Genomic DNA, 20,094 nt, shown 5'->3' with positions numbered 1-20,094 from the left:
GCACAGAGATGGAGATTTAATTTAGAGAAAATTTTTCACCCTGTGGAAATAGGCTGCCAAGAAATTGATAGAGTACCAGCCAGGAGTGGATTTGCTATCCAAAGTCCAAATTACAAAGAGATGAAACTGACCTTTCTAAATTGCGTTTCCAAGTCTTCGTAAGTGTTGCTGAAGCTGAAGGTGCTTTGCATATTAATACATTTAGGAGTGCTACCTTTTCCATTTTGGTTCATTAAAATGGAGGGTTCTTCTGTCTGTTTAAATTGGGATTGAAGTGTAATGAGTTGCTTTTGTCCCCAGTCGTTACATCACTCTGTTTGTGACTAGTATTTATATTGCTTTGGCACAAATGTCTCCTATATAGTTACAGAAGGGAGAAATGATCATCTTTAGGTCATCCTGCGATTGGAACTCTCAAAGGGGCAAGGGGAATTCTGAAGGTGAAGTAACAGTTAGTAATTGTGTAACCATATGCGTTTAAAAACAGCGTTCATTTTCATCTGAATGTTGCATAGATTCCTGAGCATTTCCTATGCAATGAAACGTGCACCACTGTCTGTGAGGCTTGGAGGGGTTTTATATTGTGCGTTTGTGCCACTCTGAGACCTTCCCCAGTGTGTGTGCATTTATTTTCTCTGTTTGGTGCACTGAGTTCCGATTCCAGGAAAAAGGAAGAATGACACCCAGATTGTATATCAAGATTAGGTGTCAAGGATTGAAAGGTCTATTCTTTAATGTCACATGGCTGCTTTTTTAAAGAGCTAATGTCGGGTTGGTTTTTTTTAATTAAACATTTACACGGGGTTCTGAAGCTAGTTGTGTGTGGCATCTCTTGGTGATTTTGTTTATTTTACAACATCTCATTTTTATTTATTGAATTTTAAAATTGCATTAGGTGCACTGTACCGGGAGACTGGCTCTACGCCTACAAGTTGCAATAATGTTTCCATATTTGGCAAGAAGAATCTGCAAACTACTCCCCCCTGTAGTTGCCAAGTTAACATTAAATAGGATGATAACCACTCTTGTCATCCTTACTTCACTCAAATGTCATTGATTGAGTAATGACACCATAAACTGCACTCGCCCCCCCTCCCCCCTCCCGGAGAGTGTGTCTCCTGTGCCACAGGAAAGCCGTCCATGTCCAATCAGTGTGGAGTGGGGGAGGATATTTAGCCTGTGTTAGGGGGGATTTTGGACTTTTTATTGTCCTCCCCCTTGGGGGAGCAGTCCGTAGCCAGCTTCGAGCCAGCTCCTTTACCATGCTGCCAGCAGCTCCCAGCGTGGGTGGCTGGGACTGGAATGACCTGCAGGTCCCTGAGTGGCGCTTGGCTCTTTGAGAGCCATAGGCAGCGGGTGTGCATTAGACCTCCCTAGACACCAGCTCCCCAACATCTGTCCTTGTCCCCGGGGATACAGCAGAGAACCCGCCCTTCTGGGTTTTCGGCAGCAGAGGGAAATAAAGCAGAATCCTGTCGCTGTCCTGGTGACTTCTGTCATGGCTTCCTTCTCTCCATATCTACGGGCAGGAAGGGAAGCTCGACGGGGCAGCCAAGAACACTCACTCAAACACAGATAGGACTAGGGCCCTTGCCAGGAAGCACAGGGCAGCGCCGTAAAACATCTTCTCCAGGTGTCAAGGCAGTTACACGTAATCAGGTCAGCACCTGTGATCTCCAGCATTATTTGCACTTTCAGCTCACTGTAGGCTGATGCTTGAGCAAGGGTCTCCGCTCTCACGCAAGCGCTTTGCTATTTATTGCATGTCCCATTTGAATCAAGAACTGGTCTGGTCAGTTACAAATGCACAAGGCTAGATGTGCCTGTCCTGCTGGCACGCAGGGGCGGGGGGAGTGGCAAAGACCAGGAATCCCTTTGCAGCTCTCACCAGAGTGTTTTGGGGCGGGGGAAGAATTCAAAGGAGCAGGATCCACCCCCCAGGACAGACATCTCAGGGGATCTGCCGGAGCCATCAGCGCTTCTCAAGCAGCCCCAGGGCCCACTCGTCCAGCTCTGGCCCCACTGATGCCGCTGGAGCCAGCAGTGAAAGGGAGCACCACTCCCAGACTGGTAACACCTCAAGCGCTGGGCACTCAGCAGCAGGCTCCCGGTGGTCTTTCATTTATTAACACAGGTTCATGAAATATACCCAGATAATAGGGGGTGAAGTTGCTTAGGTTTGACTCCTTGATGCATCTGGCTCATCTGGGCTCTGTCTCCTGAATCCAGTAGCAGAACAGCATCTCGATGAATGGTCTATATTTACATTTGAGCCAAGTTGTAATGTCGGGCCCGAAGTAGGAGAGCAATACCGCACTTCTAATTCGATAATAACCCTTTAAAACTCTGTTGAATGCTGTTAAGTTTTGGTAACATGGTGGTAACATCTACTTATGATTTCCAAGAGAGGATCCGGCCCGCCATGGGTATGAACTTCAAAGTAATCGTTCAGGCGGTTTAGTCCACGATACAGATGAGAAGTGACTATTCGGAGGGTGTAGGAGATCTCTTAACAACCAACCTACAAGTTCTATTTTAGTTAGAGCCACGGTTATCTGTCCATATGTACAGACTCTAATGCAAAGTCATCCAGCCTGTGGAATTTAGTGTGTGTCTGAGCAGCAGTCAGGTTTACATGACAGGGGAGAAATTACCATCTAGTAGGGCGCTAATTCATGAACTCAGACTTACATGTCAAGATGCTCAGTAAGTCTATAAAAAAGAAAATCTCTTGTGCAAGTGCCTAAGTATATGCTTGCTTGATAGATGGCTCCACGTCCCTGGGGTGAATGGAAGGTATTTTCAGAATTAGTACCATGCCAAAACACATGTTCATCTAGCATTCTACAGCTTTCCAGCCTGACGCCCGGAAGAGTGGCAGCCCGACCATGCCGTAACCTCATCCGCGCACTTGCTTCTCCAATCTTCAGCTTAATCTAAAAGTCCATATTCAGATCCATAACTATTGTATCTGTATTCCTTGCTTGCTCGGTGGTCTGTTTCTGATGGTCTTGGGAGTGGGATTCCCTTGGTAACACCCACCCCTAAATCCATATTCACCCTGGAGTCGGTATAAGCTTTGATAACCTGTCAGAAGCCAGGCTATTCAGGGTTTAGGCTGATATGCCTTTCAAGCAGTTGCAGTTGGGGCCTCCCCCTCCCCTCACCCCGAGCCTCGGTCAAGCGTGGAGAAGTCAGCCTTTGCCCCAAGCTTTCTGGCTTGTGTTTCAGTGTCAAGCTTATGGCAATGCGGTTATTTTAGCTGGAGATTACTTTACAAGTCATCTAAACATTGCAAAAATGTGTCAAAACAGGGCCACGCTGCTCCAACTGGTGTACACGTGGAGTAATTCCACTTGAAGTCATTAGTCACATCAGCGTAAGCCTGGGTGAGAACAGAAGATACTTCTGGCATCTTCTACCAGTGTGTAGAAAAATATTTACTGAGGGCCTGATTTTGCACACTCAGAAGCACGAATGTAACTCCCTAGGCGTGAGTAGCTGAGACTGTCAATGTGAGTTGAGTTACACACATGCTTAAGTGTTTTCAGAACTGGGCTGTAGAATAGAAGAGCCCAGCTTTTGGAAATCCAGAAACCTTATACATATCTGTGAAAGCAGCGAGACCAGTGCTGTGTTTTTGAAATCTTAAATAATCTAGTTAAAACATTTCCTAAGCCCTTGCAATGTAACTCGGATAGCAAAAGAAAATCTTAGTTCCCTTTCCCTGTACAATTTGGGAAGAGCTAGGACATTTTTCATGGTTCTTCAAATAAACATTTTATCCAAAGTGGTTTTTTAATGTATTTCTACTCCTCTTATAATCTAAACAGAAGTGACAGGGCCCCTGCTGTTTGCAGATTGGCTTTCCTCAGAAGTACCCTGTCATTTGAAGTTATCCAACAGGCTAACAATCTGGCCCCTCTTTCAAAGCAGCTGACGGAAATCCTTTATAGCGAACTGAGGCTGACACTGCTGTAGCTTTCCCACCTGTTTGATAATGTTGCTGAGGGACATGTTATCAGCCAGTGCTAGAAGAGAGACGGTGTTAATTGCTCTGTGGAGATAGCCGCTGTCAGGTACAGAATGATCTATGGCTGTGTCATCTCTTCTTGGAGAAGAACACAGCTGAGCCAAAACCAAAAAAACCACCCCACACACCAGAAGGTCGATTTCTACACGTTTCTAAGTTGAGGATTCGGCACACCAGTCGCTAGAACCATCCGGGAACTGGAATTTCTTATTTCACAGGAAATTCTGCAATTTTGAAATTGGAACAAAATGTTGTATTTTGAAATTTCCCATGAAACAAAGTTTTTTTTTTAAAAATAGGTTTTGTTTCAGTTGTCTATATAATATGCGGACAGTTGTTTCAAAATGGAAATAGTCCTTAAATGCTGAAGTGGAATATTTTGACGTTATTGAAACACTTCATTTTCATTTTTTAAATGAGACCTCATCAAAATCAGCACATCCCATGGAAAGTTCCAATTTTGATTAAATGGGATCTTCTGATTTAAAAATAAATGGACAGAATTTTTGACCCGCTCTTTTGACCAGTCACCATAATTTGAATAAGAATTTTTTAAATTATTTTTTCCTTTTTAAAAAAAAAAAAAAAAAAAAAGAAAGGAAGAGAAAGAAAAAGAGAACACACATGTCAGACATGCTGCCACTTTGAGCAATGCCAAAGCAAGGTAAGATGAAGTGTAGTTTGAGGAGCTGCCTATAAAGAATCCTCCCCCCTCCCCGCCCCCGCAACCAGCACCACACACACAGGCACCCTCTCCCCGCAATTAGTTACTCAGTCTAAGAAAAATGCCTAGGAAACTTTTAATTCAAAGGTTCAGTTTCATGACAGTACTTTTGCTGCAACATATTTCCCTCAGTGCAGCGTAACTGTGTCACACAAGCTATTACATCAATGTAAACAGTTTGAGTCTAAAAGTGTTTAAAAGGCATTTATTGCAATGATTAGTGTCTAAAAATATTCACGCTCTGCATTCGAAGCCCAGGGAGATGAATGAAGTAAGAAAAGGCAAAAGAGGTAAATGCTGTTTGCAGCGAAGCTTTTGGTTTGCTTCAGTAAAACAGGACTTTGGCAAAGAATAATTGTGCTAATAGACAGGAAGTCAGCAAAATGTGATAATATTTTTAGAAGTCGCTTATTGTACGTAGGCCAAGATTTTCACAAAGGCCCAGCACCCAGCAACTTCTGTGGTCATCAGTAGGCATTGCTGGGTGTTCAACACTTAGGCAGATGGTCTGATTTTTCAAAAGTGTGGTTTTAAGAGACCCTGGCCCTGTTTTTGAATTTCTTAGGTTTAGCGGACGTCAACTTGGCAACTAGCAACATTGGGAATGAAAAATCCAGAAATATTAAAAATGCTAAAGACATACTAAAACTTAAGGATAAAGTCTACTCTTGATTTTGCAACTCAAACTAACCTTGATATGTTTTTTTGATGAGATTGCAAGTTTGGTTGATAAAGGTAATAGTATTGATGTAATATACCAGGCGGGGCCGAGCCGCGGCTTGTGAGGGGTCAGCTGCAGCTCAGGGAGCTCGGAGCTTCACCCCGCGGGCTGGGGGGAGGGAGAGAAGAGGCGAATTGGCACTCACGGCTCCAGCCCTGCAGGGGGCACTGTGGCTCACAGCTTCACCCCCACATGGCTTCAGCAGCACGTGCTCATTATAATAGGAAGTTGCGTCACTGTCGTGCTGTGATCTCCTTGCATGCTGCACACTACCGGCGGTGTTTCCTGTTCATAAGTCACATTTTGAATAGTTTTAGACTTAAGTATTAACCCTATGTTAATTTTGTGGGTGACAGTGACATCTTCAAACTGTAACATGAGCTCCCAGTGTGTTGCTGTGGCCAAAAGAGGTCATGTGATCCTGGGATGGAATCTTGGGTAGGCGCAGAGAGGTTTTTACCTCTGTGTTGGGCACTGGTATGACTGGAACTGCAATATTGTGTCCAGGTCTGGTGCCCACAATTCAAGAGGGATGTTGATAAATTGGAGAGGGTTCAGAGAAGAGCCATGAGAATGACTGAAGGGTTAGAAAACCTGCATTCTAGTGATAAACCCAAGATGCTCAACCTATCTAGCTTGACAAAGAGAAGGGTGAAGGGGGACTTGATCTCAGTCTGTAAGTGTCAGCGTGAGGGAAAATATTTAATAATGGGCTCTTCAGTCTGGCAGAGAAAAGTCTACCACGATCCAATGGCTGGAAGTTGAAGCTTGACAAATTCAGAATGAAAAGAAGGCATAATTTTTTAGGAATGAGGGTAATTAACCATTGGAACAATTTACCAAGGGTTGTGGCAGATTCTCCATCCCTGACAGTTTTTAAATCAAGGTGGGATGTTTTTCTACAAGCTCTGCTCTAGGAATTATTGGGGGGCAGGTCTCTGGTCTGTGCTATGCAGGAAGTCAGACTAGATGGTCACAATGGTCCATTCCTGTTTGGTCCAATGGCACCCGAGTAACCGAAAGCAGGACGTGGGGCCCAGGTTATTGCAGCCACATTACAGAGCCTATATGTATTCTACAAGTGCTCCATGAGCGCAAGACCAGCACGAGGAGCCATATGTAATGGTACCATTGCTGTGGGGGGTGGGCATAGGGCAGAGAGGCCATGCACACACACTGTGAACCGTAGCATACAGCTCCACAGCAGCTGCTGCTGCGTGGATCCACTGGCTGAAAGCTGTGCTGCTGTGAGCTGTAGCTGCAGCGTGGGGTTGCGTGGGCTGCACCCCACGCTCTGCTCTGGGCATGCTGGACCCCCCTAACTTGTCAGCATGCCCCGTTCACAGACTCCACCTCCCCGAGTGCCCCAGAACGGAACACTCCTAATCGCAAACCGAGGGGGGCAGGTGGGGGGAATGGGCATGAAAACGTTCCCATTTATTCACTGTTCAATGGATGACAGCACTGTGTGCAATTGACTACATGCATTCTGCCCACCTCTGTTGTTGTCAGCTCGACCCAGATCTCTAAGGCATTTATCTGCCTAATTGCCACTGATTTCGCTGGGAGTTAGGTGCCTAAAAACCTATGAGGATCTGGGTCTTAGTTACTTGCCTCTCTTTGATTTTTGGGCACAGCAACATGGGGGAGAGAAACTTAAGTGTCTGTAAAAACACACGGCCTGGCGGGCGGGGGGCGTTCAGGAGCAGACTCGGGATCTGTAGCTACTTAGCAGAGGCCTCGGTAACAAATGTGTCAAGAGGCCCTGAACATCGTGGGGCAGGGAGAGGGAACCAACTCCCATCATGCGTGCTTGAGGGTGCTGCATTTAAACGGCCATAGCTTTCAAAGTGCTCCACTGATTGTTTTCTCACCCTCGTGGAGGATGGTGAAAAACGTCCTCCAATATTTCTAGTTGCAGCCAGCATGAGCACAGTTCCTGTGACTGGAGCACAGGCAAAGGGGGAAGGGGCTGGGGGAGGAGGCAGGCTGTCATGCTGACGTTAAAGGGAAAAGATGCTTAAACCAACTTATCTCCAGCTTTCCAAAACCTTTTGCCTTGCGGCTGCATTTGAGCCTGGGACAACGTCCAGACCCAAAAAATCAGAGAGAATTATGAATGACTGACAAAAGTGGGCCGGAACGGAATGTTGAACCCAGCCTTAACGATGCAGTCACTACGTTGGCTACAAATTGTTAGTTCCATTTCACTGACTATGTGCTGCACACTCTTAATTTTAAATATTTCCCAGCGGTTGCTCCGTGGCACAATGAGTTAATGTAGTCGCCTTCCAGCTACAGAGACCTGGATTTAAGTTACAACTTGGGTTCTCAGGTGGAATGAGTGTCTGAGTTCCTAGTGAATCTGTCTCCGTGTTGCATACCACCGCACAGCTTTGTGCACGGGGCAGGATCTTCACAGGAGACTGGGGAGAGACATGGCAGGGGGGTTGCACACCAGGGTTGAGGTTCACTGCCGTAGCTGTGTGATGAAGTGTATCCCCCGCCACTCTGCTCTGATACTCCTTCGTAAACCAGCGGTAAAACAAAAGGTAGCACATTTAAAGTCAGGACAGCCTCTCTTCTTTCAGCTAATTGAAGGCCGTTCTTTTCAGGCACTTCGCTGTGTCCTTACGCTAAGCACAGCGCTGCTGAAGAGAAGCAGAAGAAATGTAAATTCAGGGTAATAAATGAATTCAGCAGATGGAAGTGTCAGACTTGCTTCAAAGTGAAGACAGGTGGGAAATGGGTTAGGAGAGTTGCTGATTTCCAACACTTTTCCCGAGATTGAAGTCTATAGTTTTGAAAATCTATTGTTTTGAAGTCTATTGTCTATTGTGAAGGTAGCCAGATGTTCTGGTGATGGGGGGTGTCAGAACAATCACGGTGATACCAGTGAGAGCAAAGGTAACCCGGAGGCAATTCCTCACCTGGGTAGCCTGTTGGTAATGGAAGTCTTTTGGTCCTGTCTCTCTGCCTAGTAACGTGGGGTGCTCTGTGGACAATGCTGTTAGGAGTTTCAGGACCGGTGGTAATTAGCTAGGCTTGGTGGAGTCAAGCATTCACAAAATGTGCGTTAGTCTCAGGCAGCCGTCTGTGGGCAGTTCGATTGAGCCAGTGGTAAGCGTGGGCTGCGTTTCCCTCCCACTCTAGAACGGATTCGTGTGTGCTACCTGTTGCAAGCAGGAGGGGCCATCCAGTGATGGTGTGATGAGAGCAATGATTGAGCCTTCTGGGCCCAATCCTGCCGTCACTGATTGCAGGCTCGGGCTCCTCAGAATTACGGTGCAAACTGAGGAAAGGCGTGTGTTCAGCAGAGGCCTGGGAACCATGATCTGATGCAGAAATCTGTTTTATTCCACTTGGCTTGGAAAATGATGGTGCTGATTCTCCCTGTTCTCCCGGTCAGAGGCGCAGAGGCTGACAGTGCATGGATACCTGTAATAGGGTCACAATCACTGGCACACGCGGGCAGCCGCCCCGCCTGCAATCACACACATACTATATGCAAGTGTTTTTAAGTCATTTTATCCTGAAGAGAAGTGATTTAACATAACAGTTACTCTGCATTCTTCATGAAATATGCATTAAGCAATTACAGCTGAAAGGAAGAGGTATAGGGCAGACATACTTTCTGCAGGCGATGTGCACCGGCAGCTGCGAAGATGTGTAATGTATTATTAAATACCTTGATTATTAGGAGGGGACCGTTCCTATTATTAGGGTCTGTCTAGGCAATAGTATTTAATAATCCTCTAGATCAGAAATTGCTTTTTGTTATGCTAATGAACAGGGTTAGCATAGGTATGAATGGTGTTCTGTATTATTTGAAAGCTTTGGGGCATTAATTAGGCAAGTCACCCGCTGGGAGGGCTGTGTATTTATGGCTTGCTCCTTCAGCTTGTTGGATCAAAGAAGCAGAAAATGACCTAAGCGCTCTGCTCTTTTGGAGAAACAGGGCTGCTGTTCCTGGCTTCTTTAGCGTTGCTGTAAACCGATGGTGGCATTGCAGTGCTCTTAACAGAAGCTTTATTTCCGTGGGTTTGTAATCAAGGGAAAAAACAGCTGCAGAAATCTGACCTTGCCCTCAACTGAGGGTCTCTGGTATGTAGGGTGGTACTGGAGAATTCCACAATTATATCGCAATTGGTCTCCTTCCGAACAAAAGATTGGCAGCAGGTGCCAGTCAGAAGTAAATCTCTCCAAAGCGTTAGCTGCTTTCTGACCAGCATTCTAACACCATGGCTAGTGGGCACAGCTCACCTCTGCTGCTGTCTGCCTGGTAGCCCTCTCCCAGCCTTCTGTCCCGTTCCCCAGCCAGCCAGACCCAGCTGGTCCAGGCCTGGACTGACCGGCTGGGCTGTAGTTGGCAGGAAATGTAACAATCATGAAAAATCAGCAGAGGGGTCGTGATGTCCAGCTGTAGCAGGATTCTCCAAGCCTTAGGGTCATGTTCTCTGGTTCCTGGCGTGAGTGGCCCTCGCCCCTCCAGCTGGGCTGGGGGATGTTGGCAGGAGCAGATCGGGGTGAGGGTTACATTCCTGTATGCACCACGGCCAGAAGCAATAAGCCCAAAGCAGATGCGGTCCTTCATTGACCGTTGTCTTTGGGGTCAGGCTGGGCCTTAAGCACAGGTGCAGCGAGGGGCTGCTTGGGGGCCTGCTCCTTTGGAGCGGCTGCACACTCAGCAGTTCATGCGCACTCCTGCCTCCTTTCGCACAGTGACACCGGAGCAGGAGGGAAAGTGGTTCATTTCCGGACTCTCCACCTGCCAGGCTGTCAGCCGGGGGGCAGCCTGTGCCCTGGACCCCACTGTGCTGCGCTGAGGCCCTGCTCAGGAGGGGAAGGGGAAGCAGCAAGGGACGTTGTCAATCTGAGTCCTGTATTCCCTGACCCCTGTGGCTATTGCATGGCCACTTGGCCAACACCCTGTCCTGTGTGCTAGGCCCAGCCCTTCCTGTTCTCTGCCCTCTTCCAGAGCCACCCTGCCACGTACACGCACAGGCTGGGGCCTGTCTCCTCCTCCCTCGCCTCACACAACTCAAACCCACAGCTGCTGCCTCTCCCCGATGCCCAGAGTTCACACGCATCCAGGGTCTCCCCATCTCCCACCGACTCCGTAGGGACATAGGACAAGATCTCCTGGGTCATCGGGTCCAATCCCTGCCCCTCCTATAATCCCCACAACAAACGTATCCAGCTCTACCTCAAAGCTAGGCAGGTTGTCTGCCCCTCACCCTTCCGGAGCTTCACCGCTCTGGTGGTTAGACACCTTCTTCTCATTTCCAGCTTGGATTTACTGCTGGCCGGTTCATGCCCCCTCTGCCATGGCAGGCCCCCCTCTCCGCTCCACTTTAAGTGCGCTCTTAGGGGTGCTCTGACCACATCAGCTCCTCTTCGAAGCCCTCCATTAGCTCACTGCCTCACCCAGTCTTTGTTCTGGCTTTTAAGGCTTTCCCAGCTCTGCTCCTGCCACAGTATCCAATGGCATAACCCCCATCTCCAGTCCGCCAGGGACACCAGCCCCTCGACCTGCAGAGGTCCCCGCGCTGCCCCCAGCGCAGCATCACCCGCCCTGAATGGATCTGCAGGGCCATTGCCTTCCCGTCACTGGGTGCGGCGCCGCTGAGGGGAGTGTGCAGGTTCCGTTTTAATGGAGGCCAGTGCTGCTAATTAGCCAGCTCCATTGAGCTCCTTGGTTCATTACGCTCCCCTTGGGACTTTCTGGCCCCTGGGCTGAACTGGCTCGGGCAGGCTCGTGCTGCTGGAGCAGGACACGGAGAAGAGTGTGCGCGCACCGGAGAACAGGCTGTGGTGGGCGGAGCAGGCTCCATCACACCGAATGCGTGGCTGGGTGCTTGGAGCCGGGCAGTGAATTGCCCCCTGAGATCTGACCTAGCCGGCTTGTTCAGTGCAGCCTCAGCGTCTCACATCTCTGGGGTGCTCTGAAAGGACCTGGCTTTGTTTCACCAGTCGCAGCGTTGGGTCGGTTAGAATGACAGTGGTCATTCGAGAGGAAATGCCAAGAAAATGGGGAGAGAGGACAGCGCTTCCCCACTGCTCCCTCTCCCGTGGGGTGGGTGTGGCGAGATCTCCACCTCTTTATCTGCCTTATCCCCTGTGCATTGCTGTGTGGCATAGCACTTGCCCATGGAGTGAGCGCTGGGTGCACTGGGCAGGGCGTGGAGGGGAAAGGAGTGTGGCTGTCAGACTGTTCCTTTGCTCTGAGCGAATGTTCAGGACGCTCGTTCAGTGCGTCCCCATCGACTCATGCAGCCGCTAAGGGACTGGCTAAACCCTTCGCTCCGAGCAGTCCAGCCACGTCGCTGTGAGCCAGGTGCCCGCTGCAGACACCAGCACGCTGGGAAAGAGAACAGCTATTGGCTGTCTTAGGAGTACCCTGCTAACCTCAAACACGTCCCCCAGAAGTGTCCCGGCCTGGGGTTTTGAAAATGCGGTAATGTGCTGTCCTAGTGCAGAAGCGAATTGTCTTGTGAATGGGGGCGGCTGGTTGCTTTGAGAACACTAACTGTTCTGGGGTGACTTCATAGTATTTAGCATTCTGCTGGGAACATGAAGAATGTTAACTCCTCTTTCAAAAGTAGCACATGACTCCACTCCTATTGCCTGAGCAATAGACCTGAAGACATTTAACAGCCTGCTCTCCAGTTCGGGCCAGATTCTTTAAATTCATATGCACCTATTTCTCTGATCGTGCTAATTTAATGGCAGACTCGTAAGCCATTTACCAGCAAAGGAAATAGACAATAAGCTGAAGGGAAGGGGACAATATATCTCCTCATAAGAACGTATTTAGAGATGTCACCCTTGGCTTGCAGGAAATCATTTAGAGAGCTTTCAAAAGAGAATCATTCCTGTAAAAAAAATTGAAATCAAGATTTTAAGCTTGCAGAGCTGTAATTACAGGGCCTGCGGTGATTTCTGCTCAGCAGAGAAGGGTCATTTCATCAGAGAATTGCCTCAACAAATCTGGAAAAGCCGAGCTTTTGTCTCTTCCCTAGGAGATGTTGTTTCTAGCACATGGAAAGAGGGAGCTTTTCCAAACACTGTTTTCACAGAAGGGTGACTTGGGGTTTTTTGGGCTAAAAATTAAATGTTGATCCTATTCATAAAGTAATGCTGCATCCTAGTGGAAACCGCGGCGGAAAGATGGTCCTAAGGAAGCAGTTCTAGCCATGCTACAACTTGTTTCCTTTTGCACCACGTCCAGCAGCCAGTGCCTGTTGATTGTGTCGTTCCCGCAGGGATCCAAGCTACGCTGAGTGGGCGTGTGCAGTGCTGTGTTCCCAGTACTGGAGCCCACGGGTGGTGTTGGCAGCTGCTGCCCTGTGTGCCGGGTGCTGAGGCCTGTGTCCCTGCCCCGCCCGGGCAGCAAAGCAGAACAGGGGTGACTTCTCCAGGTTTTCTGTCCCCAGCGCTGCAGTTCTGCTCTACACCCATGGCCAGGCGGGTGGATTGGAGGCTGCTCTTGATGCTTAGTAGCTCGCACAGTTGCCGTGTAACTGACTTGCCTCTGGCATGGACAGCCTACGTGTCATTGCATTTGCCTGTCGTTTGATGCCCGTGGAAATGAGGGGCACTGCTCGCTACATACCGCCACTGTATCCGGTGCAGTTAGACAACTCCTGCCCTTCTGGGACAATGCGCCAGGCAGACTAGTGCCAGGGCAGCTCTGAGATGTGCCCCCCTCGCTACTGGCCAGAGGGGGCATTGCAGTTCGATTCCTCCTCCCCACTGTGCCCATCCCCTCAGGAAGGGGGAATTAAGGCTAATCGATACAGCTGGGCACCCGAGCAGGGAGCCAGGGCCAGAAAACACTTTGTACGGCACCTTCAAAGCAAATCCCTGCAGTCCTTGGGCTTGCTCAGGGCCGGGTGCCAAGATGGCTTTGGGCAGGAGCGCGGGGGCACGCGAGAAGCCCCCTTCCCTTGCAGTGCTGCCATGTGGGCATCTCACCAGAACTCACTCCTGCTCGCCGGCCCCTCCCAGGAGCCAGCAGTGAAGAGCGGGCCAGGAGAGGCAGGGCCATGCTGGCACCGCCCCAGCCTGGCTGGCACACGAGTGGGGGTGCTGTTCCCATCCCTCAACCATACCCAAGGAGCTGCACTGGCAGAATTCTGGCTCCTTGTTCTACCCCCATTGCCGCATTCGCTGCCGGAGACACAGTCACCTGGTGGGGCAGGGCGGCCCCACGCCACCCCCTGCGCAGGGCTGTGGCCAGAAAGCCCCGATCCAGCCCGTAACATGCCTCTGTCCTTCTCAAGGCCCAGGGAAAGGCGGGGCCCTGCTGTGCTGGGAGGGCTCGGCCGGGCTCGGGAGAGGAGGGGCTTGCTCCGTCTGCAGAAGTCCCTGTGCCAGTGCTCTGAGGGTTGGACTCCACGGGGCTTGGGGCCCTCGGCAGCAGGAATCCAGCCGCCTGCTGATTCGAAGGATATTGCTGGATCCCTCTCGGAAGGGGTTTTGCACAGGTGCCTGTTACCTGCTGGTGGGGGTCGGGGCTGCCTGGGGTTAGGAGCTGGAAAGCTGCAGCCCGACTCCTCTGCAGCACCTGAGACCCCCAGGCCACCCCGGGGAGAGTTCAGCCTCTTGCAGGGGCTGACCGAGCAGGGCCTCGCGTTCATTTAAAAGGCTGAAATGTGTCACATCTCCAGGCCCGGGCCCTTGGCTTTTCCCGGCCCGAGTCCCTAGCTAGCCGCAGCAGGGAGCTGGCGATGCTTAGCTGTCCTGGAAGGGGCCACCAGCTGTTCTCAGGCTGCCCCGCCCCTAGTGCAGCTCTGGACCAGACCAGCGCCCTGGGGAAGGAAAGGGCTGAAACCCCAGAAGTTTCTGGGAATGAAGGCTCAAAGCCATTGAAAGGGCCCGTTATCTCTGGGGCCTGCCGGGCACTGCTCCATGGGGGCTAGCGTCAGCACAGAGCCAGGGCTCCCCATTAGCATGGACCGCCTGTCTGTGCTGATGCAGGGAAGACCTCGCACGCTGCTCTGAGCTGTTGGCACAAGACAAAAGACTGGTCTGAGCGTTCTGTGCTGGTGGACCGTCTCGCGGTTCTTACGCAGCAGTGGCATGTTGCCACCAAAGAGGAGCTGCATTTTGATGCTGAACGCTTAACTGTGTCCAGGGGGTTGTGCAGGTACTAACACCCTCTCCTTTGCTTCCTTCACAGGAGCAGTCAAGGTTTTATGCACATGAAACTGACAAAAACCAAAGAGAAATACATCCTGGGTCAGAACAGCCCCCCATTTGACAGCGTTCCAGAAGTCATCCACTACTATACCACCAAAAAACTGCCCATCAAGGGCGCAGAACACTTGTCCCTGCTTTACCCTGTAGCTGTCCGGACCCTATAACACTCCAATCTCACTCCTTCCTGTGGATGGGAGGGGACGGGCAAGCAAGGAAGCAGGAATTCATGCTGCATCGATGACCAGAACTCAGAAACTCGAGGTTGAAATGGAGATGTCCTGCCTTTCATTTCTGATGTGTGCTGGCTGTCTGAAAACTGTTAGACAGTCCTTTGTGTATGGTACTCTTGCACTACTGTGTTTCTGTTTCCATGTGATGAGAACAGAGAACCTTCCTGGGGGATGTTTCTGTGAATGAAAAAATGTTTCCAAATCCAAAGAACTGCGGTCAAGGGTAAATAAAGCCAACATCTTCCTTCAGTCAGGAAACTCTAAGGATATTTGTTCTTTCACTCTCCTGACTTAATACCTGTGTATGATCAAATAATCTTCCACTGGTGACATGCTGTCCTAACAGACACTGAAATGGATGAAGATTCTTTCAGGGCTCAAGGAGAAATCGGCACATGACCGGCTTAACGTGCGAGTCCTCGCAGCTCTGCCCACTCGCCCCGTGTTAGTGTGTCTCTTCACGCACAGTTTGTCAGGATGATCCAAACACAAGAGTCTTTTGTCTCGCACAGTGTGACTAGGAGATCTTAATGAGTAATTTTACAATAGCAACGTGTGTTTGATTATTTATGAATAGGGTATGTAATTAAAATAGTGGTTTAATATATATATTTTTATCATTTTTTGGTACATTAATAAATCTCGGAGGGTTACTGCGTTCATTTTGCAAGTGTCATTCCTAGATCAAGGCAGGCAGTTGATTCTCATTGTCCACTGTGCCAGTGCAGCGGGCGCTGATATGTCAGCAGTGGCAGTACGTCATCTGAATGTGACAACAGGCTGGGTTTCAGACCTCAAAAGGCAGGCAGAGACCACGCTTCTTGTGCTCATTTTATCTGGGCAAATAATAGTCCCACTGGGGCAACTGACCAACGGCATCCAAGATGCTTTCCACCTCTGGCATGGAAGAGCATGTGATGGATGGGTTTTCCAGCTCTCCAAGAGAGACGTACAGTGTGTAGGAAAACATGGCTCTGTGGCACTGCGTGTTACGGGGAATTCTTGAAACTTGCATGCGAAGAGCCTGGTGCTCCTGCATATGGAACTACTGCGGTCACTGGCATTTCCTCCCCCAACAGAATATCCAGAGTCATGGAGTTTAGGGCCGGAAGCGACCACCAGATCATCCCGTCTGAGTTCCTGCACATCACAGGCCAGCCACACACTAAACCCAGAGATGGAAATGAGACCAGGGTCTTGCAGCGAGACTATCACGTGCTGCAGGCACAGAGCAGGAGGGACCAAGGGGCACCAGTTCCTGAGGCCCATGTAATGGCAGGGAAATAATTAAGTGAGAGAGACCCAAACAAGCCTGGCAAGTGACCCCCACCCACACGCTGCAGAGGAAGGTGAACCCCCCCCAAGGTCACGGACAATCTGACCTGGGGGAAATTCCTGCCCGAGCCCCCACATGACAATCAGTTAGACCCTGAGCACGTGGGCAAGAACCAGCCAGGTGAGCTCCTGAGAGAGAGACTGCTCGATGCCACCTCCAAGCCTGGTCCACCCCGCCCAATGTCCCATCTCCAGCCATGGCCATCCCTGATGCTTCAGAGGAAGGAGATCCCTTCCTGACCGCTGCAGATGGCCAGCTGAAGCCCTGAAGCATGAGCTTTAGGGACATAAGATAGAAGTGAGCCCAAGGGCTGTTGGGCCCTGACCTCTGCCATCACAAGTAACTCTGTCATACCCCATCTGTGTGTAGCTGTATCTCATTACTGTCAGCTGGAGAAGCTGTACTACCTCCACAGTACAAATGCAGCGGCCTCCCCAACTCAAGAGATGGCTGGCACGCTCTTTGTACGCCTGCTGAATAGGATAACTGACCAACTGTGTTTGCACGTGAATGCTGGAACTGGTGAAATCCAGTAGCCAGGTAGTCCTGATCCTGGTCTGTCATCACCTTGCTGTCTAGCACACTGTGTATTTATACATCAGTGACTGGAGCAGAGATTTGGTTACTTGCAGTTTACAGACTTTACAGACTGCAATAAGGCTGTGAAAATGTCTGTTATTTAATTCACCTTTCTCTCCAACTCTCTCCCCCTCATACATGCTTTGAAATAAGTGCTGATTGAGAAGTGTAATGGAATAATCATTACTCTAATGCCTGTAAAATACTGCTTCATTGTACTGTATAATGTGAAAAGAACCTCCAGGATGTTCCATAATGATGTTTCCAGATTGATAGTAAGCATTTTGCTGCCTGTTTTTTTTTTTTTAAACCCTATCTGTTCCAGATGTGAATTGGGTATAGAGAATTCCAGCATTAGTTAGAACAAGTTTGTGAGCTGGTTGTTAATACCAAGGAGAGCTCTGTGTAATACCGTGGCCAGCTCATGAACGCTCTGGTTGAATCTGCATTGCAGGAGCGTGGCTGTGGTTTCCTTACCCTTGAAGTGGGGGTTGTGTGATGGTCTTTACAAATGGCTGAACTTACCCTACAGGTTCCTTGTTTATCTGCTCCTCCGTGACTCCCCCAGGACACAGGCAGGCAGTGATCTCCCAGATGTTACTTCTCAGATCTGGGGACGTGGGAGCCACTTTCAGTTTAACATTGGGGCAGGTGGGAGTGGAGAGAGATTGTAACTTGGGCTACATGGGTCCCAGCGAATTCCTAACTCCCCTCCCTGTCCAGAGCAAGGAGGAACCCTGGGAAGGGTGTGTCCGAGTCCCCCTGCCACCAGGGTGGGGCTGCTTACATACCACGCCTGGCTTGGGGCTGCCCCAAGGCATAACCTTAGCCTAGCCTTCCCTGGCGATCCAAACTTCCAAGCTGCCCTTTTCCCTGTTTCGCATGTTCAAGTGCGTTTTGTTTTTATTCTGTAACTTGTCTCTCCGTGGTTTTGCAGTGGAATAATCATTTTAGATCCCCACGTCTTCACCACGATGAAGTGCAAAGAACAGGAGTCAGTTAAGGGAGAGCCTAGCCAGGCTTTTATGAGCTGGGGAGGTGGAGGGGGAGGAATTGTCAAGTAGGGTTTTGTACAAGGGCCAGATCCAAATGCCATTAACGTGGGTGGGAGTGGTTTCCATGAACTGTGGATCAGGCCCGACACGATTAATGCAGTCAGATCAAACCCCTACAGCCATGTGTATAGCACGTAGTACAACTTTGAGAAACAAACTGAGGCCTGGGCTACCTTAGAAAATTAGGTCAGTTTAACGATGTCAGTCAGGGGTGTGAATAATCCACCCCCCAGAGCGGCATGGTTAGGCTGACCGAGTCCCCATGGGGGCAGTGCTAGGTTGACCTAGTTGCCAGCTCTGAGAGGTGGGTCACTTACACTGCTGGGAGAGCCCTTCCTGTTGGCATAGGTATTGCTGCACTGAAATGCTCCTGGAGCATCTAGGTGTAGACAAGCCCTGAGTTTGGGAAAGGAAATCATCTCTCCAACCAATGTTTTCTAATGGGGGCGGGGGGGGGGGGAAAGACTTTGGAAAAAATAAATTGCTCAGTAACTGCAGCATAAACAAAACCAGGAGTTTGTTTGCACTGTAATGTTGTCTTTGTTTATTTAAGTGATTGTATGATATTTTTCCAGTTTAAAAAAAAAACAACCCTTTGTAACGTACAGTGAAAATGTGGTCTGTTGCAGTTTGTGATATTGCTTATGGCTGAGAGAACAAGTAGCAATCATGCCTGTAAAGCCCATTAAAAGTTTATTTTAAAAAATTAGAAACCTCTCCCTTTTCTTCCTCTGATTGTGGAGATTTCCTCTTTGTCAGCATGTATTGAGCTTTTCATGAACAGCTAACAATTGAAGCTATTATTCTCTTGGAAAGCAACTTGCATTCGGGTTTCTTAGGTTTTGTAAGGCTGGCGTGTCAGCAGCGTGCAGTGAAAATAATTATTCTGCCATATTCTATTTAGTCCACATTCTGCCAGGCATCTCAGCCCTATTCAATATTCTGCCTTGCCAGTTACCTTCAGAAATCCCCCCCCCCCCCCCCCCCGCAGAGGGTACAGCACAAGGTCTAGGGTAGTGGTGCCCAAACTTTTCATGGTGTGCTCCCCCATCCCCTTACCAGTAATGGAATCTGCCTGTGCGTGGGCCCCCCCCCCCCCACAATTACCGCACAGTTGGCTCAGCAAAGGAGCTTGGGCTGATGGCAGAGCTGGGGCGGGAAGGAGGAGCTGGGGCTAGAGGTGGAGAGGGAATGAGGGTGGAGCTGCAGCTGGGGTCAAAGCGGGGCAGGTGGGGGTCTTCCTCCTTGCCCCACATGGGGGCTGGCGCAGCCCCTGCCGTGCGCCCCTCCAACATTCCTCCGTGCCGTCCCAGGAGGGTGTGCCCCACAGTTTGGGGACCACAGTCTAGGGCATCATTTCAATGCCACAAGGCACCACTTTAACCCCGTGGTGTACGGGCAAGGAGACCCATGCCCTGTAAGTGTTTTTTGGCTGGGAGACCCACTCTTCTCTCTTCCCTGTGTTCTTGCCCTTGGGCACTGTTATTCTCCGATGCATAAAGCAGTAGGGTAAAAGTGATTGAACTCCGCACCGTTGTGGTGCAGCTGATGGTTGTGGTTGTAGAACTTGGACTATCTGCTGCTGCTGAAGGATTTTTCCACATTGTGCAGCATTTGCCCTAGTTTGCAGCGTATTAAAATGAAAATAAATGATTATCAAATACCTCTGGGGCAAAAGGGTAGATAGGAACCAAAAGCAGAATCAAGTGCCGAAGCTGGGTATTAATATGAAGAAAAGAAACTGCATTGAATTCAGCCCATTAATATTCCTACCTGTTTATTATTATTCTTCATTTCAGTCTGAACTCAGGCAGGTCCTTGCCATCTGGTGGGCTAGCGGGACTTTCCGTGTCACGTGAGGTGGTGCTTTCGCTGTGGCTCCACCCAGCCATGCCAAGAACCTCCGTAGCCGTGGCCCCTTCGCTGAAATCAGTCCCAGAAGGTGCAGGTTCTGAATGGGCAGAGTTGGTGCCCAACTTTCCAGCAATGGTCTGAGACTTCGGCTGCCCAATCTAGACCACGAGTGGCTGCTTTCAGAGGTGCTGAGCGCACCTGCTCCCAGCAACTGTGGTTGGGGCTGCGGGAGCTCGGCAGTGCTTTAAAGAGAGCAGTTCCGAGACTAGGCTTTGGCACCCCAACTTCTCTTTCCCACCACAATAAGGGGCAAGGCTTATGGCAGGGCCGTGTGAGGAACCTGCAGGCCCACGGGGGC

The 20,094-nt window shown here is 49.7% G+C and overlaps 1 protein-coding gene across 1 annotated transcript in view; it reads left to right on the top strand.

The window, feature by feature from the left end:
• Positions 1 to 14,846, top strand: part of SHB (SH2 domain containing adaptor protein B) — a 135,069-nt gene extending 120,223 nt beyond the window's left edge. Inside the window, exon 6 of the mRNA XM_065406819.1 lies at positions 14,663 to 14,846. Within this exon, the coding sequence (XP_065262891.1) occupies positions 14,663 to 14,846 (184 nt within the window). The remainder of the gene's footprint in view (positions 1 to 14,662) is intronic.
• Positions 14,847 to 20,094: the final 5,248 nt, after the last annotated feature.

Source organism: Emys orbicularis, chromosome 6 (genome assembly GCF_028017835.1).
Source record: "Emys orbicularis isolate rEmyOrb1 chromosome 6, rEmyOrb1.hap1, whole genome shotgun sequence".
NCBI classification, from domain to species: Eukaryota; Metazoa; Chordata; order Testudines; family Emydidae; genus Emys; species Emys orbicularis.
Note: the sequence above shows the minus strand (reverse complement) of the source record. Positions and strands in the feature narration are given on the sequence as shown.